Here is a 14,705-nt window from a genome sequence, read left to right on the forward strand (position 1 = left end):
ACTCTGCCCTCGATAATTTCCTATAAATTTCTCATACTCATTGAGAACTCTACACAAACCCACACCTATAATCCCACATAACGATCCTAAATATAGATTAAAGTATAATTAATAATTGTAGACAATTTTTAAGATTTGATTTTAATCACAATTTCTTGTAAATAAAAATCGGCGGTGTTTTCTGTGCAAATTAGTGCCGTCATCTTGCCGGTATAACAAAAATGCTTTTGTTTACCATTGCTTACATTCTTACCATTCCGATCACGTTTCCATAATCAGTTGAATTCGGAAGTCAGCAGTGTAGTGAACCTACCGGTGAGCGCATGCTAGCTCTGACGAGCGCGGTGGGCTAAAGAGTAAGGAGTTAATGGCCAAGGCAATCATTGTATTGTATTGTATTGTATTGTATTGTATTGTTTCGATACTAGTGCGAGAAAATGATTAGAGTTTCCTATAGACGTTTGCACCCGAGCTAAGTGAGGCTGAAATCACTTCCTTGCTTAAGAAGCGTCGAAAAATTATAAACGTATAGCGGTAGAGTCATAACGAGTTGCATATTCTTTTAATGCCATTATTAGGCGAACAATTTGATGTAACAACTCACAAAATTTAAAAAAAATATGAGAAATATACCGTTTGAAAGTTACATGCAATTATTGAATAAAGTCAAATCAAAATGTTATTAAGTTGAAACTCAATTGCATGTTGATTCGAACTGTTATTTGCAATATATATCCATAATAATAGAAAAAATACCGGTACACTGTTAATGAATATTTTTTATCACTTATGTGTTAAGTTATCACAATTACTTCTACCTTTCATTATTAATAATAATAAATTCTTAAATATGTTAGTAGTTTGAATATTCTTACAAGTGATTCAACAATTTTTAGCGACAGCAGACAATTCGAAAATTTGAAAAAAATGTGTGCTTATAAAGCGGCGCTGATCACGTGCGCAGAGTAAACCAATTTTGGCAGTCGCTGGCGCATGCCATGCCTTATTTTTCCTGACCAAGTCTTTTTCAGGCTGTACGATCAGAAATCAAAATGGTATGTATTTATAATCCGTGAATAAACTGCGAATCACTACGAAAACAAAGCGGCAAACAATATGAAAATGGTCTTCATGAATTGTCCTTCTCCGTTTGATTATTATATTCTTTGATTTGTTTCAAAATCTGATGGAAAAATAGTGTTATATATGAGTGTCTTGGTTTTGTGATTTTGGTGATAAAACAATGCAAATAGCTTCTTTACTCCTCGGTCACTGTGCGTAAATAAAACGAAAATGTGCGACGAAATATTGTTGTTTATCAGTGCCGTGTGTTTTTGAACGTCAATAAATTTGTTATTTAGATCCTAACCTAAACACTGCTAAACATAACCTTATCCTAATTTTTCTTATACGTTCTTGTTACAGACGGAAGCCAGGATTCGAACCCGCAAATTTATGACCAACAGGTTGTTGAGTCGCAAGCAGATGGTAATTAATGACTTCATTTTACCGTATTGTTAATTGGTAGATGTTAAGTATTTGATCCAACCTATTGGTCATTGTAGGTGGTGGATGTTAAACATCCTGGACAGCCTTCTGTCAGAAAAACAGAAATCCGCGAAAAACTCGCGAAAATGTACAAAGTGACCCCAGACGTTGTTTTTGTTTTTGGCTTTCGTACTGACTTTGGTGGTGGCAAGTCAACTGGCTTTGCTCTTGTCTATGACACTTTAGACTTTGCCAAAAAGTTTGAACCCAAATACAGGCTCCAGCGACATGGATTATATGAAAAACAAAAGCAGACAAGAAAACAGAGGAAAGAAAGAAAGAACAGAATGAAGAAGGTTAGAGGTACCAAGAAGAGCAAAGTAGGAGCTGCATCTAAGAAGGTAAATTTTAATCAAATCAATCACAAGTCATTTATCTGAAAGTTCAAATTGAACTTTCAGATATCATTTCTATTAGCAAATCTAATGATATTTTACTTAGTTACTGGTGATGGTATATTTAGATTCTTCAAAATTATTATTTGGCTTTTAGCATCTTCAGGTGCATGTTATTTGGGTTCTTTCAGGCTTTTTCAAAATTTTGATTGGCAAAATAAATTGATAGGATTTATACGTTAGATAATATCAAAAGTTTGCACAAATCAACTTTTTCAATGATATTACTGATTAGTAATGAAAAAACATATATCTTATTGGAATTTAATTTACTTTTATTATAATGAACAGATTTTCTTAAGAATGAAATATACAATATTCAATATGAATGTTTAATTTCTATTTTTTTTAAAATGAATTAATTTGTGCTATTTATTAACTTAACCCTTGTTATATATAATGTGCATTATAGTATTTATAATGTATGTAGCAGTTCAATATTTTAGTTTTAAAATATTTATTAATTTTTCAAATATATTAACTAAGACTATTTTGCAAATGTCATTCAATCAAATAAAACTGGAAATTTGTCTAGAACTGAAATTTGCATGCATCAGTGGTATTATGTCTTTTTCTGTGCCTATTCTAGGGAAGGAAATAAACATATTCTATCAACATTTATTCTTCGACTTTCTACTATGGATGGTTAAATCTATATTGTCGTCAGCATGTCTACACAAGTGCTCAGCTATTAATTGATTTGCTTTTGGAGCATTTTACTTATGTTGCATCAACGATCTATGTCACTACTTTTGGTGTTGGGAACTGCTTTATTCGTGCTTATTCATTAATTTTATTTCACTTGTAATATATCATATCTTATTTGAATTATTATTGATGTTTATTATGTTAATGTAGTTTGTATGTTCTGTTCATCTCATGTTCATCGTTAAAGAAGGTATCATTATATCAGCATGCAATATTGATGTATCATTGTACAAATCATTTTTTATTTCTATTACCATATACATCACAACTTTAAACAAGAGTACACTAAATTAATTTTATCTAATTTTTTACTTTACTACAATTTTGTTCGAAAACTATCATTTTATGCATGTTGTATAAATATTCACCATCACATTATCACTTACTCACACTGTCATAAAAGAAGCTTCAAAATTCTTTCTCGAAAACTCATTTTTATTATAACTTCAAATACATTGGCGAACAAACATTTTTTTTTTACAGTAAACACCATCACATTTTCATGATGAAGGATGCAATTATTCAACCTAAATTAATGTAAGCTCTAAGAATAAATCCATTTTTTGTGACGACAATTAACATGGTTTCATTTTATATATATACCTGAAAATCTACTATTTTAGTAAAATAAAACACTTTCCTTTTATTTATGTTAAATTATATTTATATTTTATTTATATTTAATTGAATTATTTATATCGTTAAGTAGCAGAGTAATAATTGTACACAAAGCTGATTTATGTATTATAAATAAGATACAATATTTTTCAACAGTGCTTATATGAAATTTACATTCAATTATTACAACATTGATCCCACTGAAAGTTCTTTTGATGATACGTGTTATTTGAAAATTTTCAAATTCCAAATTATTTATGATATTTTATATTTTATTATGCTAAATCAATTTTTCATTATGTCGACATAACAATTCTTTAGAAACAAAGTGAACAAATCAAGTGTGCTATAATTTATTTCATAACTCATAGAGCAACAAAATCAGCAGTTTCCTACATATGGTAACTTGAATCAATTACCGACCGCCGTAAGGAAAACGTCTAAGAAAAATATCCACCCACGCATGATATCGTCAACAACAAAGGGTGTGCTTTATCATTTTTCCTGCACTACCAGTGTTTTGCGTTATTCAACTCCAAAGGCATCGTTACAGCGACTATACGGTTGAACGACCTCGGAAAATCGATCGTATCTTTCTTATTTCATTTATTTATTAGTAGATTAATCATTCGCCATCGATTTTATTCCACAATCGCAAAAGTTTGTAACGATCGCCCAACTGAAGTATATTCAATTATTCAAATCCACAATAAGTTTTTTCGCTACATGCATTATAACAACAGTTTCGCCATGTGGAAATTTCTCTCAGTAAGTTGATTCTCCGCTATCGCAGTTTGTTTGAACCACTTCGTGTTTTTGAATTGTCCCACAATTGATTACGATTACGCAAGACAGTGTAGGTATATCACAGGTTCTGAAAGAATTTGCATGCACGTCGTTAGATCAACCAATAAGAAATCAATTCCCATCTAAATTATCAGCAAATTTTTATTACGGAAAAACAATCTCTTGGAAAATCTAATCTTATATTTAAACTCAGCATCCAGTTGTGCTCAACAGTTACAAAGCCGTATCCTGATCTTCTATTCCCTTAGCAACGCAGAGTTGATCACCTCCGCGGACAATTCTTCCGCTTCGTCGCTCTCCGTCTTACTCGTCGATGCCGTTGGTTGCCAAAGTAGACATTTAGCGCCAGTGTCGTCGACCCGCTGTACCCCGTTGTTCACCACTTCCCACTTGTCACTGCTCTTGCCGAAGAACTCTTCCCAATCGTCAGCGCTGTCATCTTTGTTCGAACTGCGACGTCGGATCACGTACCAGTTGCCCATACGGTAAGCCCGGTCCATCGACGGATCGAACTTGACGTTCGCTGCAAACGTAAGATTTTCGTCAAAGTCCACGTAGAAATCTCATTAACCAAGAAAGTTTCCAATATTCGCTAAGAATGAAATGCTAGGCTGAACAAGAGAAAGTTTCGAGTTAAGTGGTGGGCGTTTCTCAGCGAGATTCTTGGATGATGTGTATTACATGGTTCGCCGACTGTGCGGCGCGAGGTTGCAAAAAGGGGACGATCGTTCGAGAAGCCCGTCGGCCCGATAAAGCTATATAAAACCCAGCTGTCGATGAATCGAAGGACACGACGCCTGTCGGCGACGCAGCGTGTCCCGGCAAGCAGACACATTTCGGCCATTCTTTCCGACGATCCTTTCGAGCCCAAAATTGACATTTCTCTATCGGCTGCGATCGAACTTACATTTCACGATAACAATTGCAATTCGTTTGACGTGAAACAGGCAAAGGGCTAGAAACTTACGAGTGCGAAGGAGTTACTAACCGAAGCCATACAAGTCGACTGATTCGGTCGTTCAGTCCGCTGGGAAATGCGATTAGCATATATATGTTTTCCCTCGACAAAATTGAAGCTTCGATTATTAAATGCTCCACGTATGTTCCTCATAATGAATATTATATTAGGTGCGATGTATGTGAATTGACATGTTTAGCCATTGACAAGTTTAGGCAAGTTTTCATTGGACGTTCCTCTTAGGAGTACACAATCATTCATTGAGCCAGTCGTCTACTAATTTTTCAAATGCAAAAATCCAACATTACCCAAGTTCACAGGCTGGAACTTCCGTTCGCCAGTTATCCGAGATATCATGGTCGACGGGAGCTTCATCTTCGGTAGGTTATTCAGATCGAAGGATCCCATGAGACCACGATTGGACTCCCTGTTGGACATCCTGCCTTTCATGTTCCTTACCCAGTCGCGCAATCCACTAGGATTACCTGTGCGAATACACGTGGCATGATAATCTCTGGTGCGTACAGCGGCTAAGCGGAATAAAAGCGAGTGAGCGAATGTTACCTGTGTCACTCCCATCGGAGGAGGTCGCGCACTCATAAGACGCAAGCGAGAAAGCAACGAGCAACAAAGAGGTTCGCAGCATCCCGAACGACGATGAACAGCGAATCGTGTTTCACTCGACCGCGACTCCTTTTATCGGATCGCGGAGTCGCATGACTGGAAGCCGCTCATTAGTCGCGAAAAAGAAGTCGCAAATTTGTTCGGTTGAGTAACGATCATCCGCTTCTTCCGACTTGTCTCGAGCCTTAACGAACATCCCAATCAGATCATTTCTCCACCAATCGAGCGACGACTCCTACTGGCGTGTCCACGATAATAACAATTGTCCACGGGACGAGGAAGTTTGCCGTGCGCGAGTCGCAGTACTACGACGGGATTATCGATCAGCCGCGCGTGCAAAGCGAGGAAGAAGAAGCTATAGATGTGATAGCGTCGGAGAATATATAATTGCGACTTGTCCTCTCCCCAATTCTGACGATCTTCTCATTATTCCACACCGTTTTGCCCAGTCTCTGTTTTTATGGTGGACCCGTAAAACGAATCCTGAGGTGCGTTCAAGTTTCGATATTGCTCTTCGTAATACGGAATTGAATTGACTTTTGGGGCAATCAACGTGATCTCTTATGGTGCAATCTACCGTTCACTCTGTCAATCGTGGCAAATGTGAAAAATTTCAGACGTATTGCCTGTCTGGCAGTTCTTGCTCTGCCCTTGTACGGCAAGTTTGGACTCGATCCAAAATTCGCGTTCAAATTAAAGTGGACATTCGCGTTTTACGGTTCGGACTTAGATTGGCTAGCTCGGAAGTCCTTTAGATGAGTCCATCGTACTCGGACGAACTGATCAACGATGGAGTACGATTTATTCAATATATGAATAATTTCATCGTGGTCGAAAAATGTAATCTCCACCCACATGTAAATCCAAAGCAACAGCACTACAACATTGAGCTTCGACATATATAATTTGACGGCATGGCGAACAATTCGCCGTAACTAGCGGTCGTTCTAGTTCTATAAATAGCTTATACTTCCGAAGAGAGAGAGAGAGAGAGAGAGAGAGAGAGAGAAAGAGAGAAAGAGAGAGAGAGGAGCGGCAAATGCGTTGGCGGCGATTCTCCTCGTTGGAGAATCGATCGTGGTATCGTGGTAGGATACTCGTATACCTCCGTTCTCTCTCTTTCTCATTGTGAACACAATTTTCCCCGTCGATCAATGCCCCACAAGAGGGAAAAAACTGCCTCGTCGTCTATAGCATTGAGCCCTTATCTCACTCTCAAACGTTGAACAAAAAGGGGCGACGGAATATGGCAGCTGCCTTCTCTCCGAAAGTGGACTCGTCCGGTTTCCTAAATCTACTGGCCATTCGATCACGTCTTTTTTCGAGCACTGGGTTAGGAAAAAACATTGGAGCTGTGCTTGTAAACTATCCCCCTTAATAATAAGGTAATCTTTAAAACTTTAATTCCCTTTACTTTGTCGCTGAACAAATCTCTGCGATGCATGAAGGTGCATAAAAAGGTACTCGACAAATGACTAATATTCAATGGTAGATTTCAATCATCAAGGCTTCCCAATGAATTGATCGAGGCCGCGTGAGCATGCTACACTATCCCGAAACTTGGACTCGTCCACTATTCCGTTCCTCCATCGCACGAGTCTTCTCTTACCACTCGCTTACTATCGCTACCCAAGTCGAGAGAGCTCTAAAGTAACGTGAATTTCAGGGCCGTAACAATGTCGAGCCTCGCGTCTTGTACGAGACTTGTACTGTTCGTCTAACACAATAATCCTTTCTGGATATTGATTCCCATATCTTGGCATTTACATGCCGCTAATTGTATTCGCGTCAATAAGTTATGGTAGACGAACAGTCGACGAAATTGAGGATATTCAATTCCCGCTAGACTTGATTCAAAGAGAATGTTCTCAAATCTACAAGTATACCATTCAGCTCTTGTCCCAACCCCTAAATCAGCGATGATTGAATATATACATAGAAACTAGAAAACCACTGATATGGCGATACACACATAGAAAGCGTGTCAAGATAATATTTTCTATGTCGCTTGACAACGTGGATTTGCTATATTCCACATAGTGGTTTTTGTTCGATGTTACTCCAATTTAGAGTTTTCGAGTTTTCAAGCGAACGAATGATCGAGATATTAGTAGCCTTAATATTTCCAGTAGACCCATATCCTACATCCATTGCACAAACTTATACTTCGAAATGTGGATACGATCATGGAACACTATCCATGAGAAAGATATCTCCAAAATCCAAGCTGGAAAGCCTAGTACTTAGTTTGTTATACAGTATGAATTACGGAGAATAGAGGAATGGACTGGAAAATACTATGCTCAACGAGTTGGTAGAAAGTTAGTGAAAAAACCGCGTCGACCTATTACATGAAGAATCCAGGCGCCCAAGTGTGGCTTCGTCACTGTACTGCGCGTTGCTGCTACGGCGGCGGCGCCACGCAAGATGTCAGTTGGCGCGCGTAAGCGTTAAGTTACGCTTCGTTGTGCTGCTAGTCGTTATAACCGGCATCTCTCGGCAGACACAATAGATATATAACTTGTCCACTTGGGACGACGGCGTCGCAATCATGGAGGAGCCGGCTGAAATGCAGTACGACATCGGTGTGGTCTTCGGCGTGGAAGCCGCCGACATCGTGATCAAGCAAGAGCTACACGATGATGTGATACTCGAGCAACCCCTGGACGAGGTTATGGAATCGAGTTTCACTGCCGAGGACAATTGCGACGACGAGCATCAAGTTTATCCTCACCCGGAGGAAATTGACGATGTCATCCTTCAGAGGGCTGTTTCGCCACCTACTTATACCGTACGTGACTTATACCATCGCCACATCCTCCAATGGCCTCTTGTTTTATATTTGTATATCTAAACTGGGCATTGTGCATGGAAGGCGGGAAACAAGTAGAGAATACGTTGTTTACGCTTTGTCGTTTTTACTAGCACGTTCGCAGATTTGGAATAGTTTCGGTTTTGAAGTATTTTAGATGAATTTGCTGTGTCTTCGAAATGTTGCTACTTCTATGTCGTTTATTTTTTCTAAATTTTGTTCAATTTCAGAATTATTTTTCTTGTTATGTTTAAAAAATCAAGTGTTTAATTTTTTCTCTAAGTTTTATTACATGTATTGCAATACTTGCTCATTATAAATGAATTTGATATTTTTTAATTGGTACTGATATTTATGAATTAATTAAATGTAAACAAAAAGTTTAACATCATCAATTGTTCACTTTTTTCAAAACAAATCTTATTTATTAAATTTCCCATTCATAGTATATCTTAGTAATTATTTATTCAGAGAACACATAATACTTCATATAATTTATTTCCAAAATCCCTTTGCCTTGCCACTTCGTTGCTACCATGTTTTAAATTCAATACTTTTATTATGTGACCTTTCTTCCCTTTTAGGATCTGTTGACATTCCAATTGATCTCTTTCTTTTTCAGATACAGTTATATTTTGTTATTTTTTCATTATGTTTTTTCTTAACCAGAATGTTTTCTTTGCTTTAGCTGTAAAATGATTGATTGATCTTGCAATTTTTCTATTTTAGGATCACTGTGATCCAGAAGAACTTTTGCTATTCTACAAGGAGAAGTTTCAATTAAAGGAGGTAACAATTCAATTGGAAAATTGTGACAAGATTTGGGAAACTTTGCAACTTATTAAAAATATCCAAGGAGATACAAATGATGATAACAGTTCCTATCAGATTGATTCACCAAAGAATTTACTCAGCACTCCAGAGTCACCAATTCCAATCATACCATACCAGCCCACAATAGGGAATAGTAATAAACCACTTCCTGATTTTCGATTTTCTGTAAAATGTAAAAAGAAGCTGTATCATTGTATGTCATGTGGTAAGGAATATGGTGATAGACAGCAGCTTAAACAACATGCTATTGAGGACCATGGAGTTTATTTTAATCCTAAGAGAATTTATAATCGGGCAGATCAAATTGATAAAAGTTTACGGCTAAGTACCGATACCAGTAATAAAGGTTTAGCAAGTGAATTACAGAATCTTGACAATATGGTTAAAGTACCGCTATTACAAAATCCTGACAATATGGTTAAAATACCACTATCACAAGCCACACTGCAACCAGATGATAGTCAGGCTATACAATCAACAGAGATTGTAAATACTGAAGACAATGAAAACTCAGCTCTAGGTATCAATGCAATCGTTAAAGATTTACCTGTGAAATCATTAACTACTAAAATTGAGGTTAAAGGGAAAATGAAATGTATTTTGTGTAAACGGGTGGCTACAGATATTGTTTACCATATGAAGGGTTATCATAAAGTTGGCTGTTTGAAATCAATCATTGCTCAGTGTGAAAAAATTACAGATGATATTCTAATACCAGATAAAGTTAAATCAGTAATACAACCCAATGAGGCTGTACCTGAACCTATGGAACTAGATGTTCCTTTATCTGTAACTGTGAAAAAGAGAAAACGCAGCCATACTCGATGGACTGTACCTAAAAAGAAATTCAAACCAACTATAACAAAGTCAGTGCGATTGCCTATTGAAGCTTTCAAAGTTGGTTTTAAAAAATATAAGTGTGATATTTGTTTTGGTATCTATAAATCTGCAAAAAGTTTTAGCTACCACAGGAAGCTTCACAGAATACGGGGAGAAACTCCAGATAATTTTGATCCATCAAAGTGTAGATTCTTAAATTCACCTCTGCGACAAAATAATCTTCCTAAAGAACTGTTGAACAATTATGATAAATCACAAAATCAGTCTACTAAAGATCAACCATCAATAACTAATTACCTAAAGTCACCGATGACTGACAACATAAAACCACCATTGAAAACAGAACAAGATAATCTTCAAATTACTAATAATCAAAATTCAGTTGAGCCTACTATTTGTGATTGTGGCAGATCCTTTAGAAATTACCACACTTTATTTTTACACAAAGTCAAATGCAAGGAAACTGATGGTAAAGGAAGCCAAGCAAATGATGATTCTGCAATAGGTATAAGCATAAAAATCAAAAAGAATAAGAATGATTCATATGAGGTTGTGCCAAGAACATCTCCAACAGAAGAAAGTTTCAAGGAGTCTAGAAGTTGCAAGGACAGTGATGCTTCATCAAATGACTCAGGAGTCGTTTCAGTTAGTTCCAATAGCCAAAAGACAGATTCTTCTGAGTTGGAAAAATACAAAACTCTCAGTGTAATGAGGATACAAGTGGAGGATAATGATGAAGAAGTAGATATTGAAGATGAAAATTCAAATCATAGCAATTTCAATGGCAATTGTTTTACTCCTTTCAATGGTCATACAGAAGATCCTGCAGACACTGCCTCCTCAGTTTCAATGGAAAATGATTTTATTAAAAATGAAATTGGTTCTATAAAGAGTTCTCCAAGACGAAACAGTAACATACCGTCTTTGAGTAATCTTTGCAAGTAATCGTCATTTTTCTATAATTGATTTCCTTTTATTTTCGTAAAACATATAGTCATGGTTGATATATTTTCAGGCAAGTGCTATCAAAGTCCAAAGAAATCAACAAAATATCTTCGCATCGATGTCTCACCTGCTTGTTGTATTTTAAAAATGTGACAGATCTGATGGAGCATGTGACAGAGATGAAACACGACGTGAAGAGTCTTTGTTCGTGTGGTAAAGAATTCAAAAGCTTGAAGTACTACAACATCCACGTAAGGCGGTTTCATCCTCTTTTATTAAATTGCAATTATTGTATGACTAATTTCGATAGAATAGAAAAATATCTCGGTCATAAATGTAATGTAATTGAGGGCAAATTATTCATCGAGCCTATTATTCAAACTCAATGTATAAAATGCAAAGGTTTGGTTGATCTCGGTGAACCATTTGACAAGCATATGAAAACTCACAGTACTGTAAGCGCGAATTTATATCAATGCTACAAATGCGATTTAACTTTTCATAATCCATATCAACGAAGATCTCATTTCAGTAAAGAACATGGATTCTCGCCATGTCGAATTTGCGGCAAAGTTCTTCACATTGATCATTTGTCAAAACACGAAGCTTATCACGATGGTTTAGGGCATCCATGTCATTTATGTAAAAAAACATTTTCGCAGAAGACATTGCTAAAAAAGCACATTCAAGGAACGCACGATCCTCTCGTGAACGAGGTTGTGAAATGTATTGTATGCTTGAAAAATGTAAAATTGCGTTATCTAAAGAAACACATGAGTTTTCATCTGCACACGGAGATCTGTAAAAAATGCAACAAGTGTTCTCGAAGCGATTATTCGAATAGTTTCGAGGATCATGAGATGGTCGATTCAAACGTTTTTCCTACTTTAGAGTGCGATATTTGTCATACGACTTTTGTATTCGATAAAGACTACGAAGAGCATTGCCAGCAAGGTTCTTGTAAGGATTGTGCTAATGACACTGAAATTGCTGTACAGAATGCGACTATTTAGTTTTAAGTTACATTAAGAAATCGCGCGTTGTCTTTTTGTATCTTGTTAGTAAAACGATGTCAACGACAGTAAATAATAGGGAACCCAGTGATTTACTGTACAATCCTTTCATTTATATTAGATTTTCATGATTAACGTTATCAATAGCTATATTAGGAATATCAGAAGTTGTCGAAATTCTTTTACTGATACAACTCATTGTCAGTTACATTTTTTCAATTGGTTTCCATATGAAAAATTAATAAATAATGAAATTAATAATTAATTAATGTAATGGAACATGCATTAGGCTTTTTCTTTAATCATGATTGTTCGTAAAATTTGAATACTTTTATCAAACGACTATAATGGATATGGTGTAAAAACGTGGTTACCATTTTGAATTATTGGTGGTTGAAGTTTACAATGATTGGTAATACTATTGACAAAATGAATCGATATGATGTTCAATATTACTAAAGTATTGATCTGCATTAAGGTTCGTGCAGCTTTGAACTAATGTAAATAGATAATATTTTTATTGAAAACATTTCAGCTATGTGTATATTTAATTCTATTGTAAATTGATAGTTACTATAGTTTGAAAATAGCAGTATTTGCATATATAGTATAATAAAAGAAATTTTAGTTTCATTTTCTTATTACAAACAGTTCAAATTACAAGATCTGAATAAATATTAGGTTTAGTAGTATTTTATGCAGAATAAAATTGTCCCTGAGCTCGGAACAATTAATGCAACAGATAAATTAATGAAAATAATACATTTCTGTACGCTATACAGCGTATTTATATACAATTACTCGAGCATATTTTTGTTTATGCGCGTTATATTTTCGACATTTTTCGTAATAAGATTACAATTTTTATAAAAATTGTGCAAGAATCTTCATTTTGTTTGTAATAATTTATGATTGATGTTTTGACATATTGTAAATCATCAAGAATAGATCGTCGCCATACATTTAGATGTTTTACTTTTTAATAAAATAAATTAAAGAATACAATGATAAATTTGTTTCATTTAAAAGTTGTGAATTGGCTTCGACAATAGGCACAATAACTTATATTGGAAATAATATCCCAAAAAAATATGTAGAGCTCCAATTGAAACAATCAAATTTATTTTAAACCGCGATAATAATGATAATAGTTCTGATAATGCTATAAGAAAAATCTTATCAACAGGATTTCCAACGTTCGACAAGAAGGATCCATGAGTTTATTTTCAGTAAAAGTTTAACAGTTATTCCATAACGGTTAGGTTAAGAGTCATTTAAAACCTAAATCTGAGAAAAATACACTTTAACATCGTACAAAAGCTGGAGGGTATTTCTAGCTATGTAGCGAATTATTTTTATCTAAATTATTTTAATGAATTATTAAGGATTATGTTGTGTGTACAATGTACATACATATACATACTAAATACATCTTCAACAGTTGTACAATATGCATAATGAGAGATTAGAATGGTTAATAAGATCCGTCTAATACATTTTGAAGTTAATATTTTGCATTGGCAAAAGCAAAAATTCATTTAAAAATATTCCATCATTTCCGTGGGTGGTGTTTAATAATATTTAAAATGAGTAGAGACCATTCAAGTTGTTATAATATTATTCATTTTCTCCAATACAAACCAGTGAATTTACAATCAAATTTCTACTTCGAGTTATACATAGTTTGTACCACAATTATTCATTGCATTTTATGAGAAATATAAACTGTGGAGCAAACAATCACATAAGTTTTCAATGTACATCTTCTCAAAAGGAATCTTCTCAATAGGAGTTATTCTAATGTTACGTTTGAGATTGATGGCTTCTTTGAAAATTTAATATTTAAAATAAAATATTCATTTAACATGCCGGTCAAAGTAATTAACGAGAAAAACATGAGTAATTTCATATTTCCATGCTAGTTTTATTAAGTGTTTTATATTTACTGAAATAATACTTGGCATACAGAATCGGATAATATCTAGGCTTTATACATTCGAAAATGTGCATAGAACAACGTGAAAAAGGAATTTTCAATCAAAATATATCGTTTTATAATATAGTATCAACAATTGCTGAAAGGATATAAAATAGAATTGTAATGGCCTTCGAATTCTATTTACAGGAAATATTGTTAATAATTCCCTTTATAATTGCATTTGGATCGCTTAATTTGTGTTTTGATGTAAAACGAATTTTGGAATACATTAGAAAATGACAGAACCACTGCGATAAGTCTTCAATATTTCAGTCAAACGATCAATCTTGCAGTAGATTTGGTTTAGATAAAAACTATACATTTAATTATGATGGTGGAACTAGCTGAGATGTGCAATTTTATTTTTTATAGTATTTAAGTGTTTAATTAATACGTATATTGCTGATTTGAAAGAACATGAAGCTTACACACAAGACAGTATATATTTTTGACTGAAAATCGAACGTGAAAACTAAGCTTTTATAAAGTCCACTGGATAAGTCAATTGGTACATATACCATTCATCAACGTGAAAGACAAATCTATTCAATTAAAGCACGTCATAATAAATATGAATTATAAAATTCAAAAGAGATTAATAAGCTTCTTACAATTTTTGATCGGA

At 34.9% G+C, this 14,705-nt stretch overlaps 3 protein-coding genes across 3 annotated transcripts; 2 read left to right on the forward strand and 1 right to left on the reverse strand.

Annotated features, from left to right (window-relative positions):
- The first annotated feature begins 963 nt into the window (after nt 1–963).
- LOC131669994 (small ribosomal subunit protein eS24) lies at nt 964–3,281 on the forward strand. The gene is made up of 4 exons (XM_058945248.1): nt 964–1,055; nt 1,426–1,488; nt 1,566–1,889; nt 3,135–3,281. The coding sequence occupies exons 1-4, from the start codon at nt 1,053–1,055 to the stop codon at nt 3,135–3,137; spliced, it is 393 nt and encodes a 130-aa protein (XP_058801231.1). The 5' UTR covers nt 964–1,052; the 3' UTR covers nt 3,138–3,281.
- A 130-nt stretch (nt 3,282–3,411) lies between these two features.
- LOC131669993 (uncharacterized) lies at nt 3,412–5,725 on the reverse strand. The gene is made up of 3 exons (XM_058945247.1): nt 5,599–5,725; nt 5,343–5,519; nt 3,412–4,599 (listed from the first exon to the last, which is right to left on the reverse strand). The coding sequence occupies exons 1-3, from the start codon at nt 5,678–5,680 to the stop codon at nt 4,313–4,315; spliced, it is 546 nt and encodes a 181-aa protein (XP_058801230.1). The 5' UTR covers nt 5,681–5,725; the 3' UTR covers nt 3,412–4,312.
- Nucleotides 5,726–8,104: 2,379 nt separating this feature from the next.
- On the forward strand, nt 8,105–13,051 carry LOC131670021 (uncharacterized). The gene is made up of 3 exons (XM_058945312.1): nt 8,105–8,449; nt 9,200–11,085; nt 11,160–13,051. Exons 1-3 carry the CDS (start codon nt 8,210–8,212, stop codon nt 12,100–12,102), a joined length of 3,069 nt encoding a protein of 1,022 aa, XP_058801295.1. The 5' UTR covers nt 8,105–8,209; the 3' UTR covers nt 12,103–13,051.
- The last annotated feature ends 1,654 nt before the right edge of the window (nt 13,052–14,705 follow it).

Source organism: Phymastichus coffea, unplaced genomic scaffold (genome assembly GCF_024137745.1).
Source record: "Phymastichus coffea isolate CEN01 unplaced genomic scaffold, Cenicafe_Pcof_1.1 PCOF00099, whole genome shotgun sequence".
NCBI classification, from domain to species: domain Eukaryota; kingdom Metazoa; phylum Arthropoda; class Insecta; order Hymenoptera; family Eulophidae; genus Phymastichus; species Phymastichus coffea.

Coding starts and splice junctions, on each gene's coding strand:
- LOC131669993 (XM_058945247.1), bottom strand. CDS start 5,680: ATGCTGCGAACCTCTTTGTTGCTCGTTGCTTTCTCGCTTGCGTCTTAT. Junction 5,520..5,598: donor CTCCGATGGGAGTGACACAG/GTAACATTCGCT, acceptor GTATTCGCACAG/GTAATCCTAGTGGATTGCGC. Junction 4,600..5,342: donor GTTCCAGCCTGTGAACTTGG/GTAATGTTGGAT, acceptor TTACGTTTGCAG/CGAACGTCAAGTTCGATCCG.
- LOC131670021 (XM_058945312.1), top strand. CDS start 8,210: ATGGAGGAGCCGGCTGAAATGCAGTACGACATCGGTGTGGTCTTCGGC. Junction 8,450..9,199: donor TTTCGCCACCTACTTATACC/GTACGTGACTTA, acceptor TTTCTATTTTAG/GATCACTGTGATCCAGAAGA. Junction 11,086..11,159: donor TCTTTGAGTAATCTTTGCAA/GTAATCGTCATT, acceptor ATATATTTTCAG/GCAAGTGCTATCAAAGTCCA.
- LOC131669994 (XM_058945248.1), top strand. Junction 1,489..1,565: donor TGTTGAGTCGCAAGCAGATG/GTAATTAATGAC, acceptor TGGTCATTGTAG/GTGGTGGATGTTAAACATCC.